This window comes from Chionomys nivalis, chromosome 8 (assembly GCF_950005125.1).
Source record: "Chionomys nivalis chromosome 8, mChiNiv1.1, whole genome shotgun sequence".
In the NCBI taxonomy this organism is placed as follows: Eukaryota; Metazoa; Chordata; class Mammalia; order Rodentia; family Cricetidae; genus Chionomys; species Chionomys nivalis.
This window is the reverse complement of record NC_080093.1, coordinates 76,393,098-76,419,152: the sequence shown is the minus strand read 5'-3', so window position 1 is coordinate 76,419,152 and position 26,055 is coordinate 76,393,098. Positions and strand designations below refer to the sequence as shown.

Genomic DNA, 26,055 nt, shown 5'->3' with positions numbered 1-26,055 from the left:
CTGGGACTCTGAGTCCTGATCCACCAATGTCCTGGGACTGGGTTGGCTCCCAGGACTGGATTTGCTCCTGGCTTCTTCTGCTCTCAGTGGAGCTTGTTTCCTCCTAAAGGTTTGTTTGGTTGTTTGTTTGTTGTTGGTTTTTTTTTTTGGTTTTTTTCAAGACAAAGTTTCTCTGTAGCTTTGTTGCCAGTCCTGCAACTAACTCTTGTAGACCAGGCTGGCCTCGAACTCACAGAGATCCACCTGCCTCTGTCTCCTGAATGCTGCTATCAAAGGTGTATGCTACCATCACCCGGCTTAATTTTTAAAGGTTTTTAATAGCTGTGCTTTTGTTTTAATTTTTTTAGACAGGGTGTTACTATGTAGCCCTCATTGACCTAGAACAGATAATGCAGACCAGTCTGACTTTACTCTTGAGTGCTGGTATTAGAAGTGTGTGCCACCACACCTAGTAATGGTTGTGTTTTTATTTTTCAGCAGTTAAAGAGCTGTTTTGCTGTTAGACATAGATACTGACCTTCTCTCAACAGTCACGCTAGAAGGTCCACCATAGAGTGGTTTTTCAAGCTGATTTTCTTAAAATTAATACCAGCAGAGCTTAAATGGAGTACGATTTTATGCTCAATAGCAGCTAGCATAGAATATGATGATGTATAATAAATATGCAGTAAATACTGTAGTGGAATTTAAATATATTTATACATCACTTGGAATGGAGTGTTATACTCTGAGCATATGAAAACATACTGATGGATACTTTTCATTGATTTACTTTTTTAATTTGTTGCTTTAATAGTGATGATTTACTTATTATGCTTAATATATTAAGAACGGAATATATTTTAAAAAGTCATATCCTGTTATTATTATATCATTTTTACCTGGAAAAAATGGAACCATATTATACTTACATTTCTCTACTCTCCATTTCCTTCATTAAATATTAAGAATCTTTATATTAAGAATATTATTAGAAAAGTTAGGATCAATACAGTTTGCTTTATTTCAGATATTAATCTTATCAATTTTAAGACTGATTAAAGAGAAAAGTAGTAAAAAGAAATAATCCCATTGTTTGTTGCTCACATTTTAGGTAACTTACCATTATTTAAAAAAAAAAGAAAAAAGGAAAAGAAAAAGAAAGAAAAACACCTTTCATCCTTAGAGTTGAGCACACTTTTTTTTTTTTTTTTGGTAGAATGATGAATCAGTTGATAGTCAAACAATTAACAGTTCTCCTCTGGAAAAATTTTACATTAAAGGTAGGTAAAGGTATCATGGGAATGTTCAAAAGAGCCTATTTGTTACATTTCAGCCTGTGTACACCTGTACATGCACTTTTGAAAAGTTCAAAATTGTGGGTAGATCTTCCAAATATATAAAGGACAAGGAAACAATACTGCAGAGTGACCGAAAAAAATGGGGAGAAGGGAATAGGTAGTTGATATAGTTCAGGAGAATTTCACAACCCAGGCCTAATGCCTAGAGGTAGTAATATACAAAGTCCAGAAGAAAATTTCCAGATAAGGCTTTTGTTAAGGGCTTCTGCTGCAGAGAAAAAGGAAGGCAACACAAGAGTGTCTTCCACTCCTGCTTGTAGGTTAGTGTGGAGACTACTTTTTAAAGACGTGTATTAAAGTAATGGTGAGAGAAGCTAATGAAGGGAACAGTCATCCTTCTTTTCTAGGAATACATGGAGAACTTCCTGAAACTCAGGTACTCTTTTCCTTCCTTTTATATATAGTCTCATGCTTCTGCTCATGCTAACTAACTAGGGGAGAAAGAGTAGACAAATCTAGATTCATTTTAACCTTGAATTAGAGTTTTGAATGCAACATTGCTCAAGTGATCCCCATGTCTACATTCAGTACTGAATAGATTGACCAAAGATTAAAGTAGCAGAGGCCTAAGACAGAATAGTAAAGCAGAGATGGCAAAGATTTTTATTTTTCAAGTTACATAAAATATCTGCAGGGTTCAAAAAGCCAGTGTTTTACCAAAGTAGCCTTCAAGTTCTTAGAAAATAACCTAGGCAACTTGATTATAATCCACATATCAGAGATGTTATCTATAGAGCATAACTAATGATATGCTGTCCAACTGGGTATCCTCTAAAATTAGTTATTTTGAAGTCACCACAGAATAAGTGAATCAAGGTATCTTTATTTGAGGTTTTCTTTGGTAAAAATTCTGTCCCCTTATTTACTCTCCATTCTGAGATATTTAGGATTTACTAGTGGTCATTCAAGTGGCTATATAAAATCCTAGCAATTATTGGTCTGGTCACAAAGAGCTTCTCCTAGCCTTCTGGCCTAACCTGGTATTTCATGGCAAAACTACTGAAAGAGAAGCGCATACTCTGCTTTGGTTCTGTAACAGGCTGAGGGTCCAGGAGTTTGTTTGGTTTCGTCCTTTTATGGTTGCCCTATGGCCTAATTTTCTAAATAGGTTAGCAATCAGATTAATTTAGGAGACATTGTGATAAAAGCATCATGAATTTAGTGATTGTTCTGTCCAGAGAATGATTTATAAGAACTATAGTTTTAGTTTCAAATAAGTAAGTTTATTAAGCGTGTAGCAAGCAAAAGTAAAAGAACAAAAGGAAAGCAGCAGATAGAAAACTTGTGTATTTACAAATTCAGTAGAAATCGAGACAGTCTGTGACTGAGAATCCCAGAAAGAGCAATGCTCCATTGGGCGAGGACTCTAAGTAAAATAACAAATGCAAAGCAGCAGAAGGACAGCAGAACATCCCATCTGCCCTGATCACATCCAGCAGAAGTGACTGGGGAAGCACGGTTTAAACACACGCACTGGGGTGCCTGACAAAGTCCAAGGCAGAACGTCCTCTGCATGAATGAGCTTCTGGCTTCTCATTCCTAGCACAGGTACATTTATAACTTGAGATAAGCAATAGCAACCTCATTTGGAAATCTTTACTTTCTACCTGTCCTCAAGGCCACCTGTTTTTAATATCATTAGCTGTTTTCTATTTCCCTTCCTCCTTGTCATAGCATCAGAACAAAGAATCTAGGAGAACTTTTGAGATATACATGCTCCAGTATGAAGAAGGGGCTCCTTACTCCCATAGTCCACTCTGAACATGGACAAATAGCAATGACATTTTCACCTGTTTTCAATGCTATCTATAAGATTGTTATAAGAATTGAATGCATAGGATATATACTATACTTTAATCACTGATTTAGTTCAGGTCCTAAGCATACACCTTCCCTTTATTCCATGGTGGTCCAGAATTAAAAATATAATAAAACTCTGATGTGCAATGAATATGTACTCTTAAGCTAATCAATAACTTTTCCTCCTTTAGAAGAGGCAGATGATTAATTCAGTAACAGAAATCATGGCAGCTTTGTTGTTTGTAATGATGCTATTGATATTCCGTGCACTTACGAATATAACCGTTGCTGGACCGTATCATTTCAAACCTCAACCCATTGTTACCATGCCTTCTTTCATCAAAGATGCCAAGGAATGGGAATTGGTTTACATACCTTCTGACATTGATGTGGTAACAGAAATCATTGAGAATATAAAGAAGAATCTCAACACCACTATAAAAGGTTAGACCTAACTTCAAGTTTTCTAGAAAATCTGTAAAACCAAACTAATGTTAAAAGTTAAAGTTGAAGGGGATCCTATGTCTTACCATTAAGACTTGCATTGTGCTGGTGATAGATAGGTCAATGTGAAATTGTTAAGAGACTTAGATAAATAGGTGTGAGAACAGAGAACCCAAAAGTAGATTTATTGCACTGACGCCAGAATGACTTTGAGGGTGATGCACCAGAATGTAGTGAAAGAAAATCTATTCAGCAAATAGTAATGGAACAGTTAGACACCAATAGTTAAGACAACACAAATCCATATCTTCTCTAAAATTAACTGAAACTGGGTTGTAGACATAAATGTAAAATGATGAAGCCTTTTGGAGAGAGCATGTGAGAAAATCTTTATGACTTAGAACTAGTTGATTCCTTAGATATAATACAAAATTCATGATCAATAAGAAAGATGTAAGTTATTTGTAGTGTGATTATATAATATAGAGGTTCTTCCTCTTGAAGTTAAAAATCATACTCTGTTTCTTATAGTTGATTTAAAGCTAGTATTTTCCTACCTTAATGTAATGTCAAAAACAGAGATTCCCTCAACATTTTCTCTTTAGGTTCTAGTTTTGTGGAGATTGGTTGGTTTGAGGGCTTGCAGCTTGTTGGTTTGTTTGCAGTGCTGGAGATTGAACCTAGGGGTCCTATGCATGCCAGGCAGGCCTTCTGCTAAGCTGTGTCCTCAGCCCTGGAGCTTTCAGTTCTCTATAAATTAGAAACTACACCAGCAATATTATAACTCAAAAATATAGTTTTGAAAGATAAGCAAAGCTGAAGTTTATTCAAAGAGAAAAATATTATTGTAGTTAAAAAGCCAGCTTGGAGGCCAGCTATATGGCGGACAGCAGCTACATGGTGGGAAGGGGAGCATTAGAGAAAGAATAAGCAAGCCAAGGCACAAGCAGCAACAGCATCTAAAAGAAGAAGGAAAGAGACAAAACAAGAGAGGGGAGGAATGAAGGGAGGGAAGGATGTGTGTGTGTGATATACATGTATTTATATGTGTACATATATAATACACACACACACATTATATATATATATGTTATGCCTTCCTGTCAGATCCAGCTGAACCTTGTGGTAACTCAGGGACTGGGCTATGGGGTGAGAATTCTGGAAAGGAAAAGTACATTATCTCATTAAAGGAATAATTGTTCCACCTTCTTTCTTTTTTTTTAAAGCGTAGCTTAAAGTGATCCTGCTTTCCTGGGTGGGGGGTCCCCTGACCAGGTCATAAATTTATCAAACTTGATTGACTCTTTTATGTTTTGGGTAACTTGAAATGTTAGGTCTCTACCTATGCCAGAGAATTCCATCCTGCTGACCCAGAGGAACCAGTTCTCCCTTATTTCTGTGTCCTTCTTCCCTCTGAAGAGGTAACCCTAACATCTTTTAGGATATGGGCTAAAATTGAAAAATATTTATAACCCATCTTTATGGAAATCTAGAAATCCAGTTCCAAAGATGATACCAATATCTGTACTGGAATTCTAGACCCTTTCCTTCATATAGAAACTTTTAGGCTATGCTCGTTTAGGAAGAGGTGAAAAACTAGAACTCCCTTCTGGTATTCCTGACCATGCTTTGTGTAGTCCCTGCCCTGAGCGCCCTGTTCAGTTACTACACTTGTTCTCATTAACATCCTCTGAAGAGGTAACCATAACTGCCATTAGGTAAGAAGGATAATTACTGATCTGTCTTCTTGCATCTGATTGGGGCATTGGGTGTGGCAGTTGGGGTACTTCTCCAGTGAACCTATCTAAAAGATATGTCTTAACTGCCAGATGTAGGAAGGAAAGAAAGTTCTTGACTGACAACCGGAAAGAGATTTGCGGGAGAAGCAAAGGCAAAAGTTATTAGAATTACAAGCCTGAGAATGGGAGAGAGCAGGAGAGGTCAGAAGAGAAATATTTTAAAATGTCCACATCAGTCCACTAGAGCCTGTTGATGGGGTCACAGAGCATGCATCCCCTGTGCTCCAGTGTTTGAACATACCATATATTTATTTAACACTTATGAGTCAGTGGACCTCAGTGTACTTGGAATGATACAAGCGCTATGGCAATCATTAGAGTGTTGTTATCGCCTCCAAAGAAACTGTGCATCGTCTCTGAACTCCACCGCATTAGAAAAACACGAGAATGCTTTCAGTTTGTATAGATTGTTGGATTACATTGTGCTACTGGCTCATCTAACACCATATAACCTGTTCATAGTAAAATTTATGAACCACCTGTGAGATTTTATACCCATACTGTCCATTAGTTAATCATGTCAACATTTAAGAAAGAGAGTCATAAGAGTCACAGATCTTAGTAGATTTTTATCTGTGTAAAGTAGTATCCTACCTCTCAAACAAAATTATGAGATGTTTTTCTTTAAGCAGATACTTTTATCTCCCTATAGTTCGAGGCTTTCCTTCAGAAGCTGAGTTTGAGGAGTATATTCTGTTTGATTATACATCTCAGAAAGTGCTGGCTGCTATTGTTTTTGACTGTGGCTTCAAAAACAAAAATGATCCTCTGCCACTTCAGGTAAGATTTTACTTTTCATATAAGGGTTTTCAAGTTGTGCTCTCATAATAGTACCTTCATGTCTCAGATATTTTAACAGATTAATTATTATTAGCCCAATTTTGCAAATGAAGAAAGTATAATTCCTGATAACAAATTAGTAATATGTCATAAAGCAAGAATATTAATCCATTTGTGAGTGACTTAGTACCTTTGTACACATTACTCATTCTAAGAGACCTCGATTATAAGTCTTCACTATCAGATTGACTAGATTTAAAATCACTTAAGAAATATATAAAGTATTTTCAGAAAGGGTCAACTAAGGGAAGAAGACCTATCCTAAATATGAAGAGCAATATCCTGTGGCTGTACAGACAAAATAAAAGGTGAAAGGGAAAAGCCAGCAGAGTCCTGGCATTTCCCGATCTTATCTTTCTTGGCTACAGTGTGAATTACTCTGCTCTGCTGTGCCTTTCTCCAGCCTCTGAAACTGAGTCAAAATAAATCTTTATTCCTTGAAAATTGTTTCTGTCAGATATTGTGATCATAGCAACACAAAACATACAGGAGGGTACTGTAGAATGGGGGGAAACCTTAACTAACCAGCATTTGTCATAGTGCATACAGGGTGGTAAAGATGTGCTTTAAGACAGAGACATTTTATTATTATTATTATTATTATTATTATTATTATTATTATTATTATTATTATTATTAGATAACCAACTCAGAAATTCTTTCTTTGAATCAAAGACAGTATAATTCCTTTTATAAATCTCCAAAAAACTTGAAGATTTAGCTGTATCAGTTCAACCTTAGGATATGAGGACTGAAGAAGAGCTGGCGGTGTCTACAGAAAGAAGAGGAAAGAGCAGTGCTTTGAATTTGGAGCCTCTAGCAAAATTTACAGGCATCCCATCCTGTGGTTATAGAAATAAGCTATCAATCTATAGAATCTAGAGGTGGGGCCACACCCACTGTTTCTAAGACAGGTGCTTATGGGAAAGCAGGAGTAGAATCCATGTAATCTCAATGTGTACCCCATATTTTCAAGGCTCCATTCATCTATGTCAGCTTTCCCTCTGTAACATAAAACTTTATATCTGTTGATGAGGATTTAGGCACATGTGCGTTTTCTCAATATTCATTGACTCAAAGTGTCTGTGATGGTTTGAAAGAAAATGGCCTCATAGGCCCATAGGGAGTAGCACCTTGGAGTAGGTGTGGCTTTGCTGAATGAGGTGTGTCACTAGGGGGCAGGCTTTGAGGTCTCGTGTCACACCTAGTGTGTCATTCTTTTCCTGCTGCCTGCAGATTCAGATGTAGAAGTCTCAGTTCATTCTCTAGCTCCATGTCTGCCTGTGTGCCACCATACTTCCCACCATGATGACAATGCACTAAACCTCTGAAGTGTAAGCCAGCCCCTGTAGGCAGACTTTTCCTGTCCCAACTGCCTGCTCCCAAATAACTGGCAGCTGCTTCCCAAATAGCTGACTCAGAGACTTAATATAAATTATAAATGCTCAGCCAATAGCTCAGGCTTGTTCATAGCTAACTCTTAGACTTAAAGTAACCCATATTTCTTATCTATGCTTTGCCACGTGGCTTGGTACCTTTTCTTATACGGCATGCCCATGTTACTTCTCTCTGACTCCGCCTTTCTTCATCCCAGCATCCTTAGTTTGGTTGTCCTGCCTATATTTCCCACCTGGCTATTGGCCACCAGTTTGAGAGACAAATCTTTGCAGTGTACAAGAGGATTATTCCACAGCAAGCCCTAATGAAATGTTTTCTTTTATAAGAGTTGCTGAAGTCATGGTCTCTATTCACAACAGTAAAACCCTAAGACAGTATCTTCAAGTTTTATTCTCCCTACCTACAGACTGTTCTCAAATCTTGAATGAAATTCCAAATGTTAAAATTCCCATAAATTTTCTCTAGTGCTTAGCCTATTTTGATAATTTTCTTTCTAAAATTTTATTTATTTATTTATTTATTATTGTGTTTGATGTGTGTGTGAGCACAGGCACTCAGCCACAACCACAGCACACATGTAGAAGTCAGGGGACAACTTTGGAGACTCAGTTTTCTCCTTTTATTGTGGGTTGTGGGAACCAAACTTGGCTCTTCAAGTTTGCACAGCAAGTACTTTTACCCTCACAGCCATCTTAACAGCCTTTAGTAATTTTCTGAATGAATACTATGGTATCTGTTGATGATTTCATTCATAATGTAAACTAATAGATACCAGTTCTCTTTAGTTTATGTTCCTGACAAAATCTTTTGTTTATCCATGTGGATATCACAATGAACCTTTTCAACCTTAGATGAGATCATGTCATCATTCTAAGTAAAAGACTGTAATGTGGTACTTGACATGGCTCTGTAGGTGAAAGTGCTTGCCTTGAAAACCTGACAAGCTTGCATATCACCATAGAACCTTCATCTGGCGATGGATGAAGCTAGAGACAGAGACCCACATTGGAGCACTGGACTGAGCTCCCACGGTCCAAATGAGGAGCAGAAGGAGGGAGAACATGAGCAAGGAAGTCAGGACCGCGAGGGGTGCACCCACCCACTGAGACAGTGGGGCTGATCTAATGGGAGCTCACCAAGGCCAGCTGGACTGGGACTGATGGAGCATGTGATCAAACCGGACTCTCTGAACGTGTTGGACAAAGAGGGCTGACTGAGAAGCCAAGGACAATGGCACTGGGTTTTGTTCCTACTGCATGCACTGGCCTTGTGGGAGCCTAGTCTGTTTGGATGCTCACCTTCCTAGACCTGGATGGAGGGTGGAGGACCTTGGACTTCCCACAGGGCAGGGAACCCTGACTGCTCTTTGAACAGGAGAGGGACGGGGAGGGGGAGGGAAATGGGAGGAGGGGAGGAGGTGGAAATTTTTAAGTAAAAATTAAAAAAAAAAGAAAAAGAAAAAAGAAAAAAAGAAAACCTGACAAACTGAGGTTGATCCTTGGAGCCCATGGCAGAAGGAGACAACTGACTGCTGAAAGATCTTCACATACAGGCAATGCAATGTGTGTACCTGGGTGCTCTTTCTCTCTCTCTCTCTCTCTCTCTCTCTCTCTCTCTCTCTCTCTCTCTCCCCCCCCCCATCTTATATACATATATTCACACAGTAATAACAATACATTTGAAAAAATTTAAAAATTCTAGTGGTTCACTTAGGCTTATATACAGTTTTTGGCACAAGATTTATGGCCATTCAGATGTGTCTCTGTTCCCATATCTGGAATTTTTACTATTTACTCAAGGAGCTCCACACAGACACCATATATTACTACTTCTGGAACTTTGGCATTAATTTTCTTTAGCATGGGGTTGCTCCTGTCAATTTTCATTCAGTGTACAGTTGTATCCTCACCCTTTCTGATCTCTTATAATAATCCTTGCGTATTTCTAGTAGTCAAACAGCTTTTAGGGAACACAGTTCTGTAGGTTTTCAACAGGGATTTTAGTATAAGGAAATGTTTTGTTTGTGGTATTTAAGTGTAACTTTAAGTCACTGTTAGCAAACAGTGCAACAATGTAGAGTGCCTAGCATGCTTCCCCAGTTAGGTGAACCATAACTCTCTTGAGCCCTTAGTTGTTATGCTATCCATTGGTGTGCATTTTCCATTCATCCTACAAGGATTAGATTCAGGTGCCTGATTGTCTGTAGTTCTGCAAACATTTATTGCTCAGCTTTTTAATATGCCAATATAAGTAGAAAAAAGGTAGCTTATGTTTCTGTAGTATATGTTTACATTTATTTTATTGCATGCCCTTGAGAATCTTTTTATGCATGTCCTGGTGATGCGGGACATTTGTCTATATTCTGTCAATTATGTTTTAAATAAACGCTGATTGACCAGTAGCCAGGCAGGAAGTATAGGTGGGACAACCAGACAGGAAGTAGAGGTGGGTCAATGAGAACAGGGGTATTCTGGGAAGAGGGAAGCTCCCTCTGCAGTCATGACCCAGCCACACAAGAAGCAAGATGTGACTGCCCCACTGAAAAAGGTACTGACCCATGTGGCTAACATAGACAAGAATAATGGGCTAATATAAGTTATAAGAGTTAATAAGAAGCCTGAGCTAATGGGTCAATCAGTTTATAGTTAAAAAAAATGCAGGAACCGATCATGTTTTATGTGTTTTCTGTATTTTGAGTAGAATTCAAATGTGTCTAGTGTATATACATTCTCTGCCTTGCTCATTGGAAATGCTGGGCATTCAGAATCTATCAAATTGGTTTCATCCTTAAAATTACATGTTTTTCTACTAGGGTTTAACTTTATTGCTAACATTTGTTTTTAAGTTTCTTTTTGACTTTCAGCATACATGACTTCTTATTAATACTTTCAGGTAAAATATCATTTGCGTTTTATTGGTACACAGAGGACCATCTGGTGGCCAGACAAGCTAGGCTGGAAAACATCATTTCTTTTTCCTAATCATCCTCCTATACAACCCAGGAATCCAAATTTTATTGATGGGGGAAATCCTGGTAAGAAGATCCTTCAGCATGCTTATTTTATCAAAATGGTCTAATGCTAGTGCATACATATGCTTATGTTTTAATATCTGTATTTATTTAACAAAAGAGAAATGTTTATTGTTCACAATAATTAAAATTTATATTGTAAAAATACTATTTTTCAGTCTTTACTCTTGATAGACTTACATATCATATTGTATGTACATTCAGTTCTTTTATCAATATAAACATATTTTTAAATTTTGCTTTTATTCATATGTATTTGCTATATGTGTGTGGTAGTTTGAAAGAAAATGGTCCCTAAAGTAAGTGATACTATTAGGAGGTGTGGTTTTGTTGACATAGGGGTGGCCTAGTTGGAACACATGTTGGGGTGGGTCTTGTTGCCTGCATATCAACATGTAGCCACTCCTCCAGTACCATGTCTGCCTGTGTGCTATGATACTCCCCCACCATGATGATAATGGACTAAACCTCTGAAATTGTAAGCCATCACCTCAACTAAATGTTTTCCTTTGTAAGAGTTGCCATGGTCATGGTGTCTCTTCACAGCAACAGAAATCCTAACTAAGAACATATGTTTATATATCTGTGGTTCAGTGTAATATTTCAATACATACACAGTGTGTTGCATCAAATCTTGCTTCTCTTCTACCTCGGATAATCATAGTTCAGTATTTAGATTAATTTTATTTAATTACACTGAGAGCACACAGTACTCGTTTGCCTATATGTGTCTTATTTAACTTGACAGGATATAACCCTGGTTATATCCATGTTGCTATAAGTGCATGATTTTGAAGTAATCCTTGTAAGATAGTTATTGACAACCATGCTGATTAAGTCAGTTAAATGTTTTGAGTACTTTTTTATTGATGGCCAGACCAAGAACAGGCTCCTGCCTCTGAAAAGTCTGTTGATGCCTAACCTGGGATACAGCATTTTTAAAGATAAAACCATAATTACATCAGTACTCAAGGTATATGAGTGGTAGGGTACATTAGTGAGAGATTTAGAATGGCTTTCTTTTGAAACTCAATGGTATTCTCTAGACACTTTGTGATATATTTGGACTATGTTCAAGGTCATGAACTGTCTGTAAAGCATTGGCATGGCAGAGAAGGTTGTTGGCGGGGGGTGGAAGCCTAAGAAGTGGCTAGGCAGGCACAAAGTTGGGACAGGATGTGTTAGCGTCATCATTTTAGTTTAATCCTTCCTTATTGTGAAATAATACTCCTCTGTTCTTGCCATCATTGCTGATGAATACCTAGGCAGACTCCGTATCTCAGCTACTATGAAGACTGCCACAATAACCTTGAGCATGTGTCTATCTCCTTGCTATGCCAATTTGTTTCTTTTGGATACATATGTAGAAGCAGAGTAGCTATAGTTTTCCTTTTACTGAAAATAGATTCTTTTTGTCAGGGACCAGCCTCGAAAAACACCTTTTGCCAAGTGTAGGGGCATGGGGATGAGAAATATAAGGAAAGAGTGTTTAAAGATGAGAAAATAATAAAACAGAAGGCATAGAATAGTACCTGAAGGGAGTTCAAGTGAATACTAAATTTGTCCGCATTTAATTTTCCATACACTTTTATACCACAATACAAAAGGGGGGAAAAGGCAACAAAAGACTTCTTTAACATGATACAAATGACAACTGGAACAGTTAATTGCTTTAACACATTGAGACATCAAGTTATTAGCATTCTGTTGTTCAGGCAGAGAAGCAACTCTAGACCAAGTATCCTGAAGGAAACCACTCCCCAGGGAACCTCATATGACAAAAAGAAGGAACAGATATACACTTGCATATTCTGACCATCTGTCAGGGTGGAATGGTTCTACTTGTATGAGCCATCTTAATATCAAAAGAACCAAGTAACCACACATCCTGGATCAGGATGTGTAACTACACTTGTTGTCAACAATTTTGAGCAACCTCCAAACTCTCTGACTATCAGACAAGGTGGAAATAGACTCCACATTTTTGGGCCTCCACATCTTTTCTCACATAATATATCCTAATTACTGTTTCCTCTCCCTCTACTCCCCCAGTTCCTCCCTACCTCCATTCCCATCCAATCCACTCCCTTTCTGTCTCTCATTATAAATGAATAGGCTTCTAAGAGATAACAGCAAAACACACAAAAAAATAAGATAAAACAAAAACCATCACATCGAAGTTGAACAAGACAAAGCAATAGAAGAAAAATAGTCTGAAGAAAAGGCAAAAGAATCAGAAACACAGTTATTCACACACTCAGGAACCCCACAAAACACTAATCTCTAAGTCATAATATAATGTGTACACAGAGGACCTGCTGTAGACCATGATAGGCATGCTGCTTCAGTCTCTAAGTTCTTACCAGCCTTTATCGTGTTGATTTAGAGGATCTTGGTTTCTTGGTGTCCTTCATCCCCTCTTGGTCTTACATTCTTCCACCTCTTCTTCCATGGAATCCCTTGAGCCCTGAGGGAAAGGATTTGATAGTGATTTCCAATTTAGAGTTGAGTGTTCAAAGTCTCTCACTCTACATAATGTCTGGCTGTGGGTCTCTGTATTTGTTCCCATCTGATGCAGGAGGAAGCTTCTCTGATGATGGCTGAGCAGGAAACTGACCTGTGAGTACAGCAGAATGTCATAAGGAATCATTTTACACCTTTTTCTTTCTTTCTTTTAAAGAACATTAGTATTTGATTTTACCCTAGGTCTCTGGGCTATCTAGTCTCTGTTTCTTGGCCATGCAAGTAATATGGCGTATAGATTCCATCTCCTAGAGTGGGCCTTCAGTCAGATCCACTATTGGTTAGTTACTCCACAGGGTTTTGCCACCATTGCCCTAGCATGTTTCAGATCAAAAGGTTTATGATGGGTTTATGTTCACATTTCTCTTTTGATAGCATGCAGAATACCTTTCAGTACCAAAAACTTTAGAACACGGGGGAGAAGGCTCTATGTAGACAGTACCTTGACTTCTCCATTTTCAGTGAGGGTGCAGGTGTTGTCTTCAGCCATGGGGCCTTGCTGTCAATTTGTGGTAAGCAACCTATAGCCTTGGCAACAGCCTGAATTTGAGGGGTTTTGTGGAACCCCTTTGGCCAACAACTCAAGAATATGTAATTCACTCCCAGCACTGAACACTTCAGTTGGTGAAAACAGACATCCAGCTGGAGCTCTGTCTCCACATTATTTGGCGATTTTATTTAAATCATATTCATATATGTATATATTTTATGAAGCTTCTGCTATCCCTCAAATGACCCTTAACTTTAGCTGTCTCTGTCCATATTCCCTTCCTCATTCCCCTTTTCCCTCTCCCTCCCCACTTGATCCTCCCATCCTAGAACCCACATCCTTCCAGAACTTACCTATTATATTTCTCTTTCTTTATGAGATGTATCTGTACACTCTACTTTGTTACTATATATCTAGCCTCTGTTGTTACTGGATGTGTAATTGGAAAAAAAAATTCCCATTCTTAGTTCGCTGCTTTGTCCAAATGATGGTGTCCTTTGCTGTGCCAAAGCTTTTCACTTTTATGAGGTTCTGTTGATTCACTGTTGATCTTATTGCCTGCATGAACAGTGTTCTGTTCAGAAAAGTCATGTCCTGTGCCCAGGTACTCAAGCTACCCTACTCTCCTGTCAGGTTCAGGTGTCTTGTTTTAAGTTGAAGCCTTTGATCTCTTTAAAGTTGAGTCTTGTACAATGTAATAAGTTTGAACCTGTTTGGATTTTTCTACATACAGCCATCTATGTTTGACCAGCATCATTTGTTGAAGATATTGTCTTTTTTTCAAGGTATGTTTCTGGCTTCTTTATCAAAAATTAGGTGTTCATAGGTGTGTAGATTTATGTCCAGGTCTTCGGTTCAACTCCATTGATCAACATGTCTGTTATTTGTGCCAATACCATGCTGTTTTTTACTATAACTCTGTAGTAATCAAGGATGGTGATAACTCTATCAATTCTTTTATCATTCACAATTGTTTTAGTTACATGGATTTTATGTTTCCACATGAAGCTAAAAATTTGTCCTTTCAATATCTGTGACAAGTTGTATTGGAATTTTGATAGGGATTGTATTGAGTCTATAGATTACTTTTGATAGGTGTTAAGAATATTTTCTAAAAGAGCCTCTCCACTGGTACAAAGAATTCCAATCAGACCAGATTAAGCCAAATTAAATGTCCGAGTTTAATAGATAGCAGACCCCCGGGTGACTGGGAGCATGGCAGGGGGAAGACAGAGGGAGCAAGTGCACACACAAACCCAAAACCACATGTTCCTTCTCTGGGCACTGCCTAAATACCCTGTGGGAGGGGTCAACACTTGGCAGACTGGGAGTTGGAGTCCAAGCACCTGGCAGGCTGAGAATTAGAGTCTAAGCGCTTGGCAGGCTGGGGAGAAACCTCCAACTCAATATTACTTTCCAGACTCTTTGGATATTGGGGTGTGACAAGGAGCTGAGGTGATATTTATGACCAACATTTTAGGCTCTCTTTGGATAAATGGGTGTTGGCTCAAGTCTGGCTACTTCCTGCAGGCAAGGGGAGACCGACGTAGGAGAGGGGAGAGCTGAGAGTTGGCATGCTCAGGCTCAGCGAGAAGTGTGGCTGGGGCAGCATCTGGTTTGCTGTCATCCTGGAGTCATCATGCAGCTGCTTTTTGTGGGGGAAGATAAGGCAAGTTGCCAGGAGGAAAAAAATACTGTTATTACTGGTCCTATGCATTAACTGCCAGAAAGAATTGAACAGGGAAGTGCCCTGGTTGGACAGGTACGGCTCAGGTGTATCAGATACAACCAGATTTTAGTCAGTAAGAGTCCTCCGTCTAGGAGAGTTGGTACCAATGGTGAAGTCCCAGTAGCTGGTACAGGTCTTATGGCATTGTCTGGGGAGTGCTTTGTAGGTTGGTCTTGGCCCAGGCAGCAGAAGTGACCTGTAAAATGATGTAGGAAACTGGCTGGGATTAGCAAAAGGTTCTGGAGACTGTTAATTTTGATACAGCAGTAGAACTTTTCCAGGAACCTGTAAGAGAACTGGAACAGATTTATAGCTTGGTGTCATAGCAAAAAAGCTATTGCTTTGGTTAAGACAAAGTAATTGGGAACCCTGGATTTTTTAAGATACGCTGGAAACCTGTTAGGCACACCTGTTTGTATTTTAGCAGGAAACATTAATAAATGTCATGGATGAAGTAACAAGTTAACAGTATCTAGGTTGTCAAATGCCATTAGACAGATCTGGGAGGGATAAATGAGCAAAAATGAGACAGCTTTTTAGCTATGCAGGCAATCCCAACTCCTCTCCTTAGTCCTTGGAGAACGCCAGTCTTAGAAGCAGTGCTTGCCAGTAGCTGCTGAGTACAAAAGGCCCAAAGGTTTTTCCTGTGGGGGAAGATTTAGTCTTCCTGGCTTGGCAGGATGAGAAGATCAGTTCCAAGGTGAAGCATCCAGAAAGCTAAAGAGGTAAAGGTGGCTTTGGCTGTGTGGATGGCTATGCCAAACCCAAAGGCAAGGCCTGGAGGCAAAAGGTCTTCTGTCTTCTTGGAGGAGCTGAAGGGTGCAGTGGAAGCTACATGTCTGTGTTAGAGGCTCTTATTAAAATGCCATGCCCTCAGATCTGTAAAGGCACTTGAAAACCAGGTACTATTACCTATTATTTTAAACTGGGCATATAAGCTAAATTTAGATGTGTAGTTTATCTAATTAGTTACAGTTTACCAATGCTAGCAGAATACTAGCACATGTGGAAACCTACCAAAGATGGAGGTGAGGTTAAAATATGGTGGCTACCCACATGTTTGTATTTTTCCAGAGTTGTTGTAATATGGAAGTACACATACACACAGAAATATAAGTCCACATACGCGGATATATTGTGACCACATCATTCTAATAGACAAATAGGACACTTTTGGAAACCTGTGTCAGCTGACCAACTTATAAATTCCGGCACAGTTAGGCCTCTGCTGTCCTCCTCCAATGGAAAGGGAGTCGGGTTTAGATCCCTGAATCTGGAATGTGAAAAGAGCTGCTGTGCCTCTGGGTGCAGTAGAAGCCCTGCTGACTAAGGAGGGGCAGAAGTGTGGGGGGGGCAGAACAAACCACATGGATCAGCGAAGAAGAGGAGGTGGAAGGGGGGTGGAACAAGAGTGCTGGCTGCGAATAAGCAGAGAAGGAGAGGGGGCACGTATCTAGGAACTGTGGACTTTTGGAGCATTGTTAATTTAGGTTGGATAGCCCCAATTTAAAAGGATTTTTTTTTTTTTTTTTTTTTGTAAAAGGCCACTTAAGGACGTTTGAATAATCAGCCTGGAATTGTAAGGACCCACAAGCTCATGCCTGTGTGGCTCAAGCCTGTTGCAATGTGTCCACCAAACAAAACCCTTGAGTCACGAACAGGGGTGCGTGAGAAGTAGATGAGAGACCTCCCCGACACCCAAGTCCCGTCTCAGCAAAAGGCTTGGCTTTTGCAGTGTGGATCAGGCTTTCGGCATGGCTGAAACTTCAGTGAAAGCCGGAAAAGCACATGGGTCACCCCAGGGAAGCCTACTAGCATAGAACAAAAGAAGGGGAACTCGCCTGAAAGCCAATCTGCCTGGTGAAGAACATGGGGGCATGGGCATTTTCCAGCAAGGTGGCACTTCACCTGTGGGAAAAACAAACCCATCTTGGTGGGACCTCCAAAATGTTAGGAATATTTTCTAAAAGAGCCTCTCCACCGGTGCAAAGAATTACAATCAGACCAGATTAAACCAAAGTAAATGCTTGCGTTTAATAGGGTCGTCCTGGGTGACTGGGAGCATGGCAGGGAAAAGACAGAAGGAACACACATGCAAACCCCAACCACATGTTCCTCCCCACCCACTCCAGCATAAATACCCAGTGGGAGTGGTCCTAACCCTCTCCAGGGAGGGGTCAGTGCTTGGCAGACTGGGAGTTGGAGTCCAAGAGCTTGGCAGGCTGGGATGACACAATATCTCCAATACCTGAGAGTCTCTCTTCCATCTCTTGTATTCTGTTGGTGATGCTTGCATTTGTAGTTCCTATTCATTTTCCCATATTTTCCATTTCCTGAATTCCTCCAGTTTGTGTTTTCTTTATTGATTCTGTTTCAGTTTTTAAATCTTGATCCATTTCCTTAACCTATTGTTTGTTTTTGTCTTTCTTGAAATGATTTATTGATTTCTTCCAATTTTCTGGTTTTTTTTTTAATTTCTTGAAGAGAATTTTTCATTTCCTTTTTAAGGGCCTCTATCATCTTCATAGTTACTTTTAAGGTTGTTTTCTTATGCTTCAGCTGCATTGGAATATTCAGGTCTTACTATAGTAGGATCACTGGGTTTTGGTATTACCATAGTGCCTTTTCTGTTTTTGAATGTATTTTTACACTGGTATTTATACATTTAGGCTTGGGATGATTATAAGTATGGGTGTTGATTCTTATGTTGTTTTGGTTGGATAGATGTTTTGTTTGTTTCTTATCTTTTTTTTTAATTGTCTTTTGTCCTGAATGGTCTAGGGTTCTGGTGATTGGCAGATTTTCAGGTCCAGTAGGGTTGTCTTAGGTAAGGTTTGTGGGGATTTGGGTGCCTCGATCCAACATATCTTCATGTTCTTCTGATTGATGTTGACTATTCCTGTGCCTATAGAACCTGTTCTTCTACTGATATGGATTGTGCCTGTGCCTATGAGGTCTGTTGTTCTTCCAGTAGGTGTAGGTTGTGTTTATGCTTATAATCTGCTGGGGTTTCAGGGGAGGATGATCAGGTGGGTGGGGTTGGGTGGCAGAATGGGTCTTGGGGCAACAGAATCCAGTGGGTGGCAGTGGTGGTGGTACAGCCTGGAGGGAAATCTCTCACCTGTCAGCTGGCTGCTCGGGACTATACCAGAGCAGTGAAGTTCCACCAGAGTTGGGGGCAGGGCCCAGATGCTTTACTGTTGGTGAGATGGGAGTGGGCGAGCACAGGATATGCCTGGGGTTTAGAGTCTGGAAGTTGGAGCAGTTCATCTGGGAGGCCAGTCACAAACCTGTTCTTCCAAGTGGTGTGGGCTGTGCCTGTGCCTATGGAGTCTACTGGGATTGCAGGGGAGGGCTGACCACCAGGAGGATGATCAGGTAGGTGGGTGGGTTTTTCTGGTTTGTAGAATTGGTGTTGGGGGAATAGAATCTAACTGGTGGTGCAGTCTGGAGGCAGATTTCTCCCCTGCTGGCTGACTACTGGAGATTGCAGCTTGCCAGTTTTATTAATGTTAATATTTTAATTTGGATAAGATACAAATTATATTCAGCCAGAGAAATGTATTTTATGTCAAATCTATGGTAGGTTCTGTATATTGCAAGCTGAAGATTATTTGTATTATTTGTATCTTCCTATGTCAGAGTTGCTCCTTAGTCTATTTTATTTGACCATTCATTTTCTCACACAGGGTATATCACGGAAGGATTTTTGGCAGTACAGTATGCCTTGGATGCGAGCATTATGTTGTATCATGAAAACAGTGCTGGGAAAAAGCTATTTGATGAAATTAATGTTCTCATACAGAGATTTCCATACCCAGCGCATCCTCATGATAAATTACTTTGGATCTCCAGTCCTTTCTTTCCCTTGATGTTCATACTTATGTTCTCTTCCATCGTACTTTCCATCATACGATCCATTGTGTTTGAAAAGGAAAAAAGATTGAAGGTAATATGGCTTACTTTTTGGTAGTCAGTGTAAAAAAGCACATATGCGTGTATGTATTATACATACACAGGCTGTGGATATTTTTGGAAAGTTAATTACTGCATTGTAAATATTCAGCATTTATGGATAGTGCTTATACCCCAGCAAAGCAACAAGAGACATAAATATAGAAGAGTGAGTCCTGATGATACCAACTTCACAAGCTAGAAGAGTTTCAAAGACAAACTTTAACAGGGAAACAGCAAAGAAGAAAACTGAAGTCGAGGAGGACAAAAAATATTACTAGATGAACTTGAATTTTTTATACTTAGAGTAGCAATGAATTTCAAATACAGCCCACTTCAGGGATAAATTAACCTAAGTCCTAATACTATTGGTCCATTAACTGATGCACGATTAATAAAAAATCAAAGACTAAAATTAGCGTTCAACCTGAAGATCCAAAAAGCAACCACTGGCTCTTACCTTGACCTCAATCCGAAATGGCCATCTCAGCCTGAGATTATACCTGAGAGCTGTTTCTCCTATTTTATCATTCTCTCTAGAACTGGGATTAAAGTCATGCACCACCCTGTTTCTATGGCAAACTAGTGTGGCTACTGGGATTAAATGTGTGTGTTACCACTGCCTGTAGGGTCTGTAGGTCTGAGCAGTGGGGCTGTTTTACTATCTGATCTGATCTTCAGGCAAGCTTTATTTATTTATTAAAATACAAGTAAAATGCCACTACAATTAGCACCAATATTCATTTTCTTTCACAATGTTCATGTTTTCAACAACAACAAAAAAGTTACTAAACAAATGAAAAAGCAACAAATAGTAAAACAATCCAAAGAAACAAATTGATCATCAGTAGTAGACTTGGGAAAGACACAGATGTTGGACATAGACAGGGAAAATTTCACAAAGCCCACCCCTAGATGAAGAGTGACATTCAATCAAATGACTGCTGAGATAGAATCAGTTCTTTCCCAGAGAGATGCCTCCTGCAAGGTTATCTAGTCCCTTGTGTTCTGCCCTAGATATATGTGCATCTGAGCAACAACTGAATGGACTCAGGAGGGTGTGTGTGTGTATGTGTGTGTGCTTGCATGGCAACAGTAATTAAAGAAGTAGTCAGGAATTTGGGGGTTGGGCACATTAGGAGCTGAAGTGGGAAAGAAAGGGATGAAAATGATGCAAGTACGGAAGTCATATATGGAAGTCTCAAAAAATTTAAAAATGCATAGATGATGGAACTATCAGACAGGTATTTTAACTGTGTTTTTAAATATTCTAAAGACTGTAAGTATTGAATTATCAAAAATTCTTGGGGTTTGTGGGTATTTTTCACATTTTTAGTGTATATGCCATCCACATGTGTCATGGCATCTATAGAGGTCTGCACACAGTTTGCAAGAGTGAATTCTCTCTACTACGTGATCATTAGGGATCATATTCAGGTTGTTAGGCTTGTGAGGCATAGCAACAAGCCCCTTTGCCTGCTGAGCCATCTCTGCAGCCTGGGAAATTTTTTTATAGCAATCTTAATTTCTGAGTTTCACTGGAATCATGTAGTTCATATGTAGTTGTAATTAACATGTGCACTATTACAGTGTAGTAAAGATGGACATGATCAAATACACTATATAACTGAATGAAAATAGCCTATGTATTTTCATAAGTGAAATTTTCAAAAGAAAACATCCTAACAGTACTTAGGAATGCCTTTAACAGGTTTATCCATAGATAAGTAAAATGAGGAAAGAACTAGAAAAAGTGATCTCAAAACAGATGAGATTACAAAAACTGAAATGTAGAGAGAAAAATGTAAAATTCCAGACAAAATCACCCAAAAAGTATAGAACAGTATCAAATGATGTAACACATGTAATTGGATTCAAAATAAAAATGAGAAGAGAAAAGAAATTAAAAACACTGGAGGAATTTTTCAAAATTAATAACATTAAAATGCAGATGCAAAAAGCTCAGAGAATGCAAAGATAAATATTGCATGAATATGTGTTGCACACACTTGTGCATACACACACACACACACACATACTGGCTCATTATAATCAAATTGCTAAAAACTAAAAGCACAGAAAAAAATCTCGAAAGCAAATAGCAGTAGTGAAAAAGATACATAGATACCTTTCTGTTACTGTTCTGGAAATGAAGCTTTTATAGGGGTGATTTATCTTCTTTTTCCCTCAGCTATTTATTTTTAATTTTTTATTTAAATAACTTTTTTCATTTATTTTACATAGTGCTTGGCGATTTAATATGAAAGCCAGTGAAATGATTCATTAGCTAAAAGAGTTTACACCACAAGCCTGGAGACCTGAATTCAATCTTCAGATCCCACAGTGGAAGGAGAGAACCTGCTCAATGGGATGTTTCCCATGGCTGCTCTTAGTGCTCTTGGGGACTTGCTTAGTTAATCTACAGCCCTTGGGAGCATTGTCATTCCAAGTAACAGCTTTATTCAAATCACACAAACACAATTTTTTACTTACAAAAGGAGAAGGGTATACGAGAAATAAATGCTATTAAGGATGTGTGAAAAGCCCATAAAATAAATTTTAAAGGAATAATTGGAATTTTTTTTATTTTGTAAACCCCAGATGTAAAATTGAAAAAGACCTCTGAACTCAGAAAAATATATATGCACATATATTTTTAAAGAAAAACGTTGACCTTACTGTATAATTTTGATAGACTTCTAAGCCTTGATTTTTTTCTCATTCTTAAAATAGAGATAATATTGACCATTTTTATAGCCTTTGTAGTAAAAAATTCAAATAATTATGTGTGAAAGCATCCTGAATTCCAGACATTTAAAATGCTTAGTTTATGTTGCCTATTCTACAGGAATACCAGCTCATAATTGGGCTGAAAAATTGGATCATCTGGGCTGGCTATTTCTTCACGTTCTTCCCTTTATATGTCATCATCATACTTTTGATATGTGCATTACTCTTTGTCCAGGCAAGTATCTAGTGTCACGCTGTACATCAGACAAAATTAATCACATATGTGATATTGAAACTGCCTATTAATGCTTTTTCTTAACATAAGAAGAAGCAGGTAACATTCTTTTAAATGTTTAACTCAACTATTTACAAAGTATTATTTTACAATGTAACTATTTCTAAAATAATGTTATATTCTTACTTTTTATTTTTTCCAAAATCTAGTGTTTTGTGTTACTGTGCATCCCAATTCTGACATTAAGTTTAAATAGAAAATACATAATCTATTTTAACAATGTTGTAGTTTTATTTAAATTTAAGATATCTTTTAAAGAGTAAAGTGAGTTCCATAGTCATCCCAGCTCTATTTCAAGTGCTCTATAAGTGCACATGGCAAATGACTACTCCAACAAGCAGGTGAGTTTGGACGGGTTGAATCTACCACACAGTCCAGTAAAAGACGAGATACACTGTGGACTTACTGTTTCCAGGTTTACAGTAGAATAAAATGGTTTTTTGTTTGGTTGGTTGTTTTTTTGTTTTGTTTTGTTTCTTTTTTTCTGATCCTACTAGAAAACTCAGATGCTGCTGAGTCTCTTGGCAAATCTTAACTTCCTGTCTTTTGAGACTCACCAGATAAGTGGGGTGATCTATTTCACTAGGGGCCATACTTTTGTTTCTTTCCTTGTGTTTACATGACACTAGTTATAGTGTTACCTGATCTGATGTCATGATTGTTTTATTGTAGATTGCAAAGGAGCCAGTCTTGCGATACAGTGACTCTAGTTTCATCTTTGTCTTTCTTACATGTTATGCCATCGCATCTATATGCTTTGCCTTTATGGTTAGCACTCTCTTCAATAAAAGTAAGTCTGTATTTGCAGTTCGCTCTGGCTAACACTGCCTTGCATTCTAACATACAAAGGGAATTTGATAGGAGTTAGGGAGAACATTAAGAATGAATGTGCTCCAGTGTACATATAAAGAAGATATAAAATGGTGACATTAGAACTAAACAATGCTTCCTATCGAAGTTTATTTAAATTGCTACTGCAAGCAAGCACTTGCCATATGGCAAGACTCTAGTAAGTGGTTCTTCGTGAAAACTCACTTAAGAATAATAGGTGTCTTCAAATCACACCAAAATGGTCAAATTAGACATTCTATAGAAATATATTTAAACAACTCACAGGAAATGAAAGGAAGTAGAGGTATTAAGATAGTACCAGAAGAGGTATTAAGATAGTGGCAGAAGAATCAAAATAGTGACAGACATAAATTCACTATATCAGTAATATCTTAAGTGTTAATCCTCTGAATACCAAAATTATAAAACATAGCCTTGATGGAGTATCACTGTGCCTAACATGTTTATTTAGGATATGATTTTTTAAAACTTGGTTGAAACGCTTATCTAATTATTCTTTATCAATTAAAAATTGACAGAAAGTGAATAATCAGAGAATCTATGGAGAAGTCACCAGTGACCTCCTAGCTCTTCTGTTCTTTCTTTCAAAAGGAATGAGATCCTCTCTGTGCCATGCCTTACTCCTTCCCCTTTCCTCCAAAACCTCTGTGGTTAATTTTGGTCACCTTCTGATTCAAATCAGACTTTATTATCAATAAAAAATATCTTATACCATGCTCCCCCTTTGTCTAAATAAAAAGGGAAGGTTTTAACTCTGACATAGTAAAACTATATTCAATAAGTACATTAACTGTATACAAATATATATGGTAAAAATCACATTAACTACTGTTCAGTCCATTTGCCTTTGGTAAATTCAGAGAAAATAATTGCATTATCTATCCTATCTTGGTGAGTCCAAAATGTTGTACCTAATTCATTTTTTATCCTAACTTATATTACCAACCCAGAACTATCTTTTATGTCTCTCAAACTTATTCATTTTGCTCCTTTTTGTGAGTTTCTTTTCTGAATTTGGTAATAAGAAAAACTATAAATATCTAGTCTTCAACTCCATCAGAGACCTGAGAAAGATATAATATTACCTAAGTAAATGAAGTGCAAAGCAAACAACTTCCAAAACTAAAAAATGACAGAAATAGCTGGCTGCCTGGACAGTCACCCATCTACAAAGTTGGGGCATCCATATTTAGCCTACAGGCCTACACCAATTGACAGACCTTTCTGTGAAGCAGGAATTTTGAAGGACTGTCCTGCCTTGTCTTAGCAAAGTTACACAGTTGTTTCTTTTGTGTCCTGCTTGTCCAACCTGGACAACACATTGTCTGCAGTTGAAGCAAGGAAAATGTTTTGCCCCATAGCTAACTTTTGCCACAAAGAAAGTAAATTCCATATGGAATTTCTTTTGTGCCTATCATCTTCTCTGAAGTATATTAGTGCTTCCAGGAGCAGACAAGTCTCATTGTCATTAAAAAAAGAACCTTATATTTTTTAAAAAATCTTAAAAGCCATATTCTGTAGATTTCTGAAGTATTTGAAGATGGCCTGTCTATCTAAAATATGTTTGACCTTGAAAACATACCTAAAATGACTGCAAGTTTGATTGTGACTAACTACTAACCTACAATTCTTTATTATCCTAAATAGTTTGTAATAATAACTTTCAAGGACTAGAAATTTACATTACATTCTTAAATGAGCTGCAAAGGAAAATTAAATTGTATATTTAATGAATGAAACCTGTACAAATTGCCCCTGGGAGGAGGTTATTTTCTGTTGGGTGAATGCAAGTGAACTTGGTCAACTTGGATACTCTGCGTGTAGCTTTATTTGAATCCTCTCTTTGTCCTCTTATTGGAGCTATTGCCAGCCGCTCCATGTTTTTGGTTTTGGGTGCAGATAGAATCAGCAAGCCACACTTCTTTTTTTTCTTTTTTTCTTTTTTTTGGTTTTTCGAGACAGGGTTTCTCTGTAGCTTTGGAACCTGTCCTGGAACTAGTTCTGTAGACCAGGCTGGTCTCGAACTCACAGAGATCCGCCTGCCTCTGCCTCCCGAGTGCTGGGATTAAAGGCGTGCGCCACCACGCCCGGCCTCAAGCCACACTTCTTGTCCCTCCCTCCCCAGTACTTCCATTTGTTTTTGTAGCAGCAGTGTACACCAAATCTCCTGTATATTGCCTTTTTGCTGGAAAATGTATGTTGAATAAAATTTTCTATAGAAATTAGAAAAACCAGGCGGTGGTGGCGCACGCCTTTAATCCCAGCACTTGGGAGACAGAGGCAGGCAGATCTCTGTGAGTTCGAGACCAGCCTGGTTTACAAGAGCTAGTTCCAGGACAGGCTCCAAAGCTACAGAGAAACCCTGTCTTGGAAAAGAAAAAAAAAAGAAATTATAAAAAAAGAAATATACGCACAGTAAGTTCTAACAAAAATACCTCAAATTTGTATCATTATAGAAAAAAAAACATACCAATTTAAAATATTTAAGACTAGTAATTAAACTACTTTGGGTTTAAAAGCAGAGTCAATAATCTGCCCCTTTATCCTATCATTTCTGTATCCCCTTTGTTCTCTTTAGAATGCAGTTCCTGGATCTATTCCTCTTTGTTCAGCTTTTTTCCTGACCATTCCCAATAACAACTGGTAACCAACCCCCACCCAAATGATAACAAATATCCATAACCCACTGAATGACCAAAAACCACCCACCCCACCTCTTGGGAATGTGGGTGTTGTGTTCTTAAAATTACTTCCTGCTGTCTGGGGGTGTCAGTATCTCTAGGGTAACCGGAGAAAATTGAAATAATAAGTCCTGAGAGAGCTAGCTGTA

At 38.3% G+C, this 26,055-nt stretch overlaps 1 protein-coding gene across 1 annotated transcript in view; it reads left to right on the top strand.

Moving 5' to 3' along the window:
* Positions 1–1,202: 1,202 nt before the first annotated feature.
* LOC130879912 (phospholipid-transporting ATPase ABCA3-like) overlaps positions 1,203–26,055 on the top strand; it is a 122,611-nt gene continuing 97,758 nt past the window's right edge. The window contains exons 1-7 of the mRNA XM_057778736.1: positions 1,203–1,262; positions 3,332–3,584; positions 6,036–6,163; positions 10,514–10,655; positions 19,084–19,343; positions 22,197–22,307; positions 23,046–23,163. Coding sequence (XP_057634719.1) covers positions 1,203–1,262; positions 3,332–3,584; positions 6,036–6,163; positions 10,514–10,655; positions 19,084–19,343; positions 22,197–22,307; positions 23,046–23,163 — 1,072 coding nt within the window. The remainder of the gene's footprint in view (positions 1,263–3,331; positions 3,585–6,035; positions 6,164–10,513; positions 10,656–19,083; positions 19,344–22,196; positions 22,308–23,045; positions 23,164–26,055) is intronic.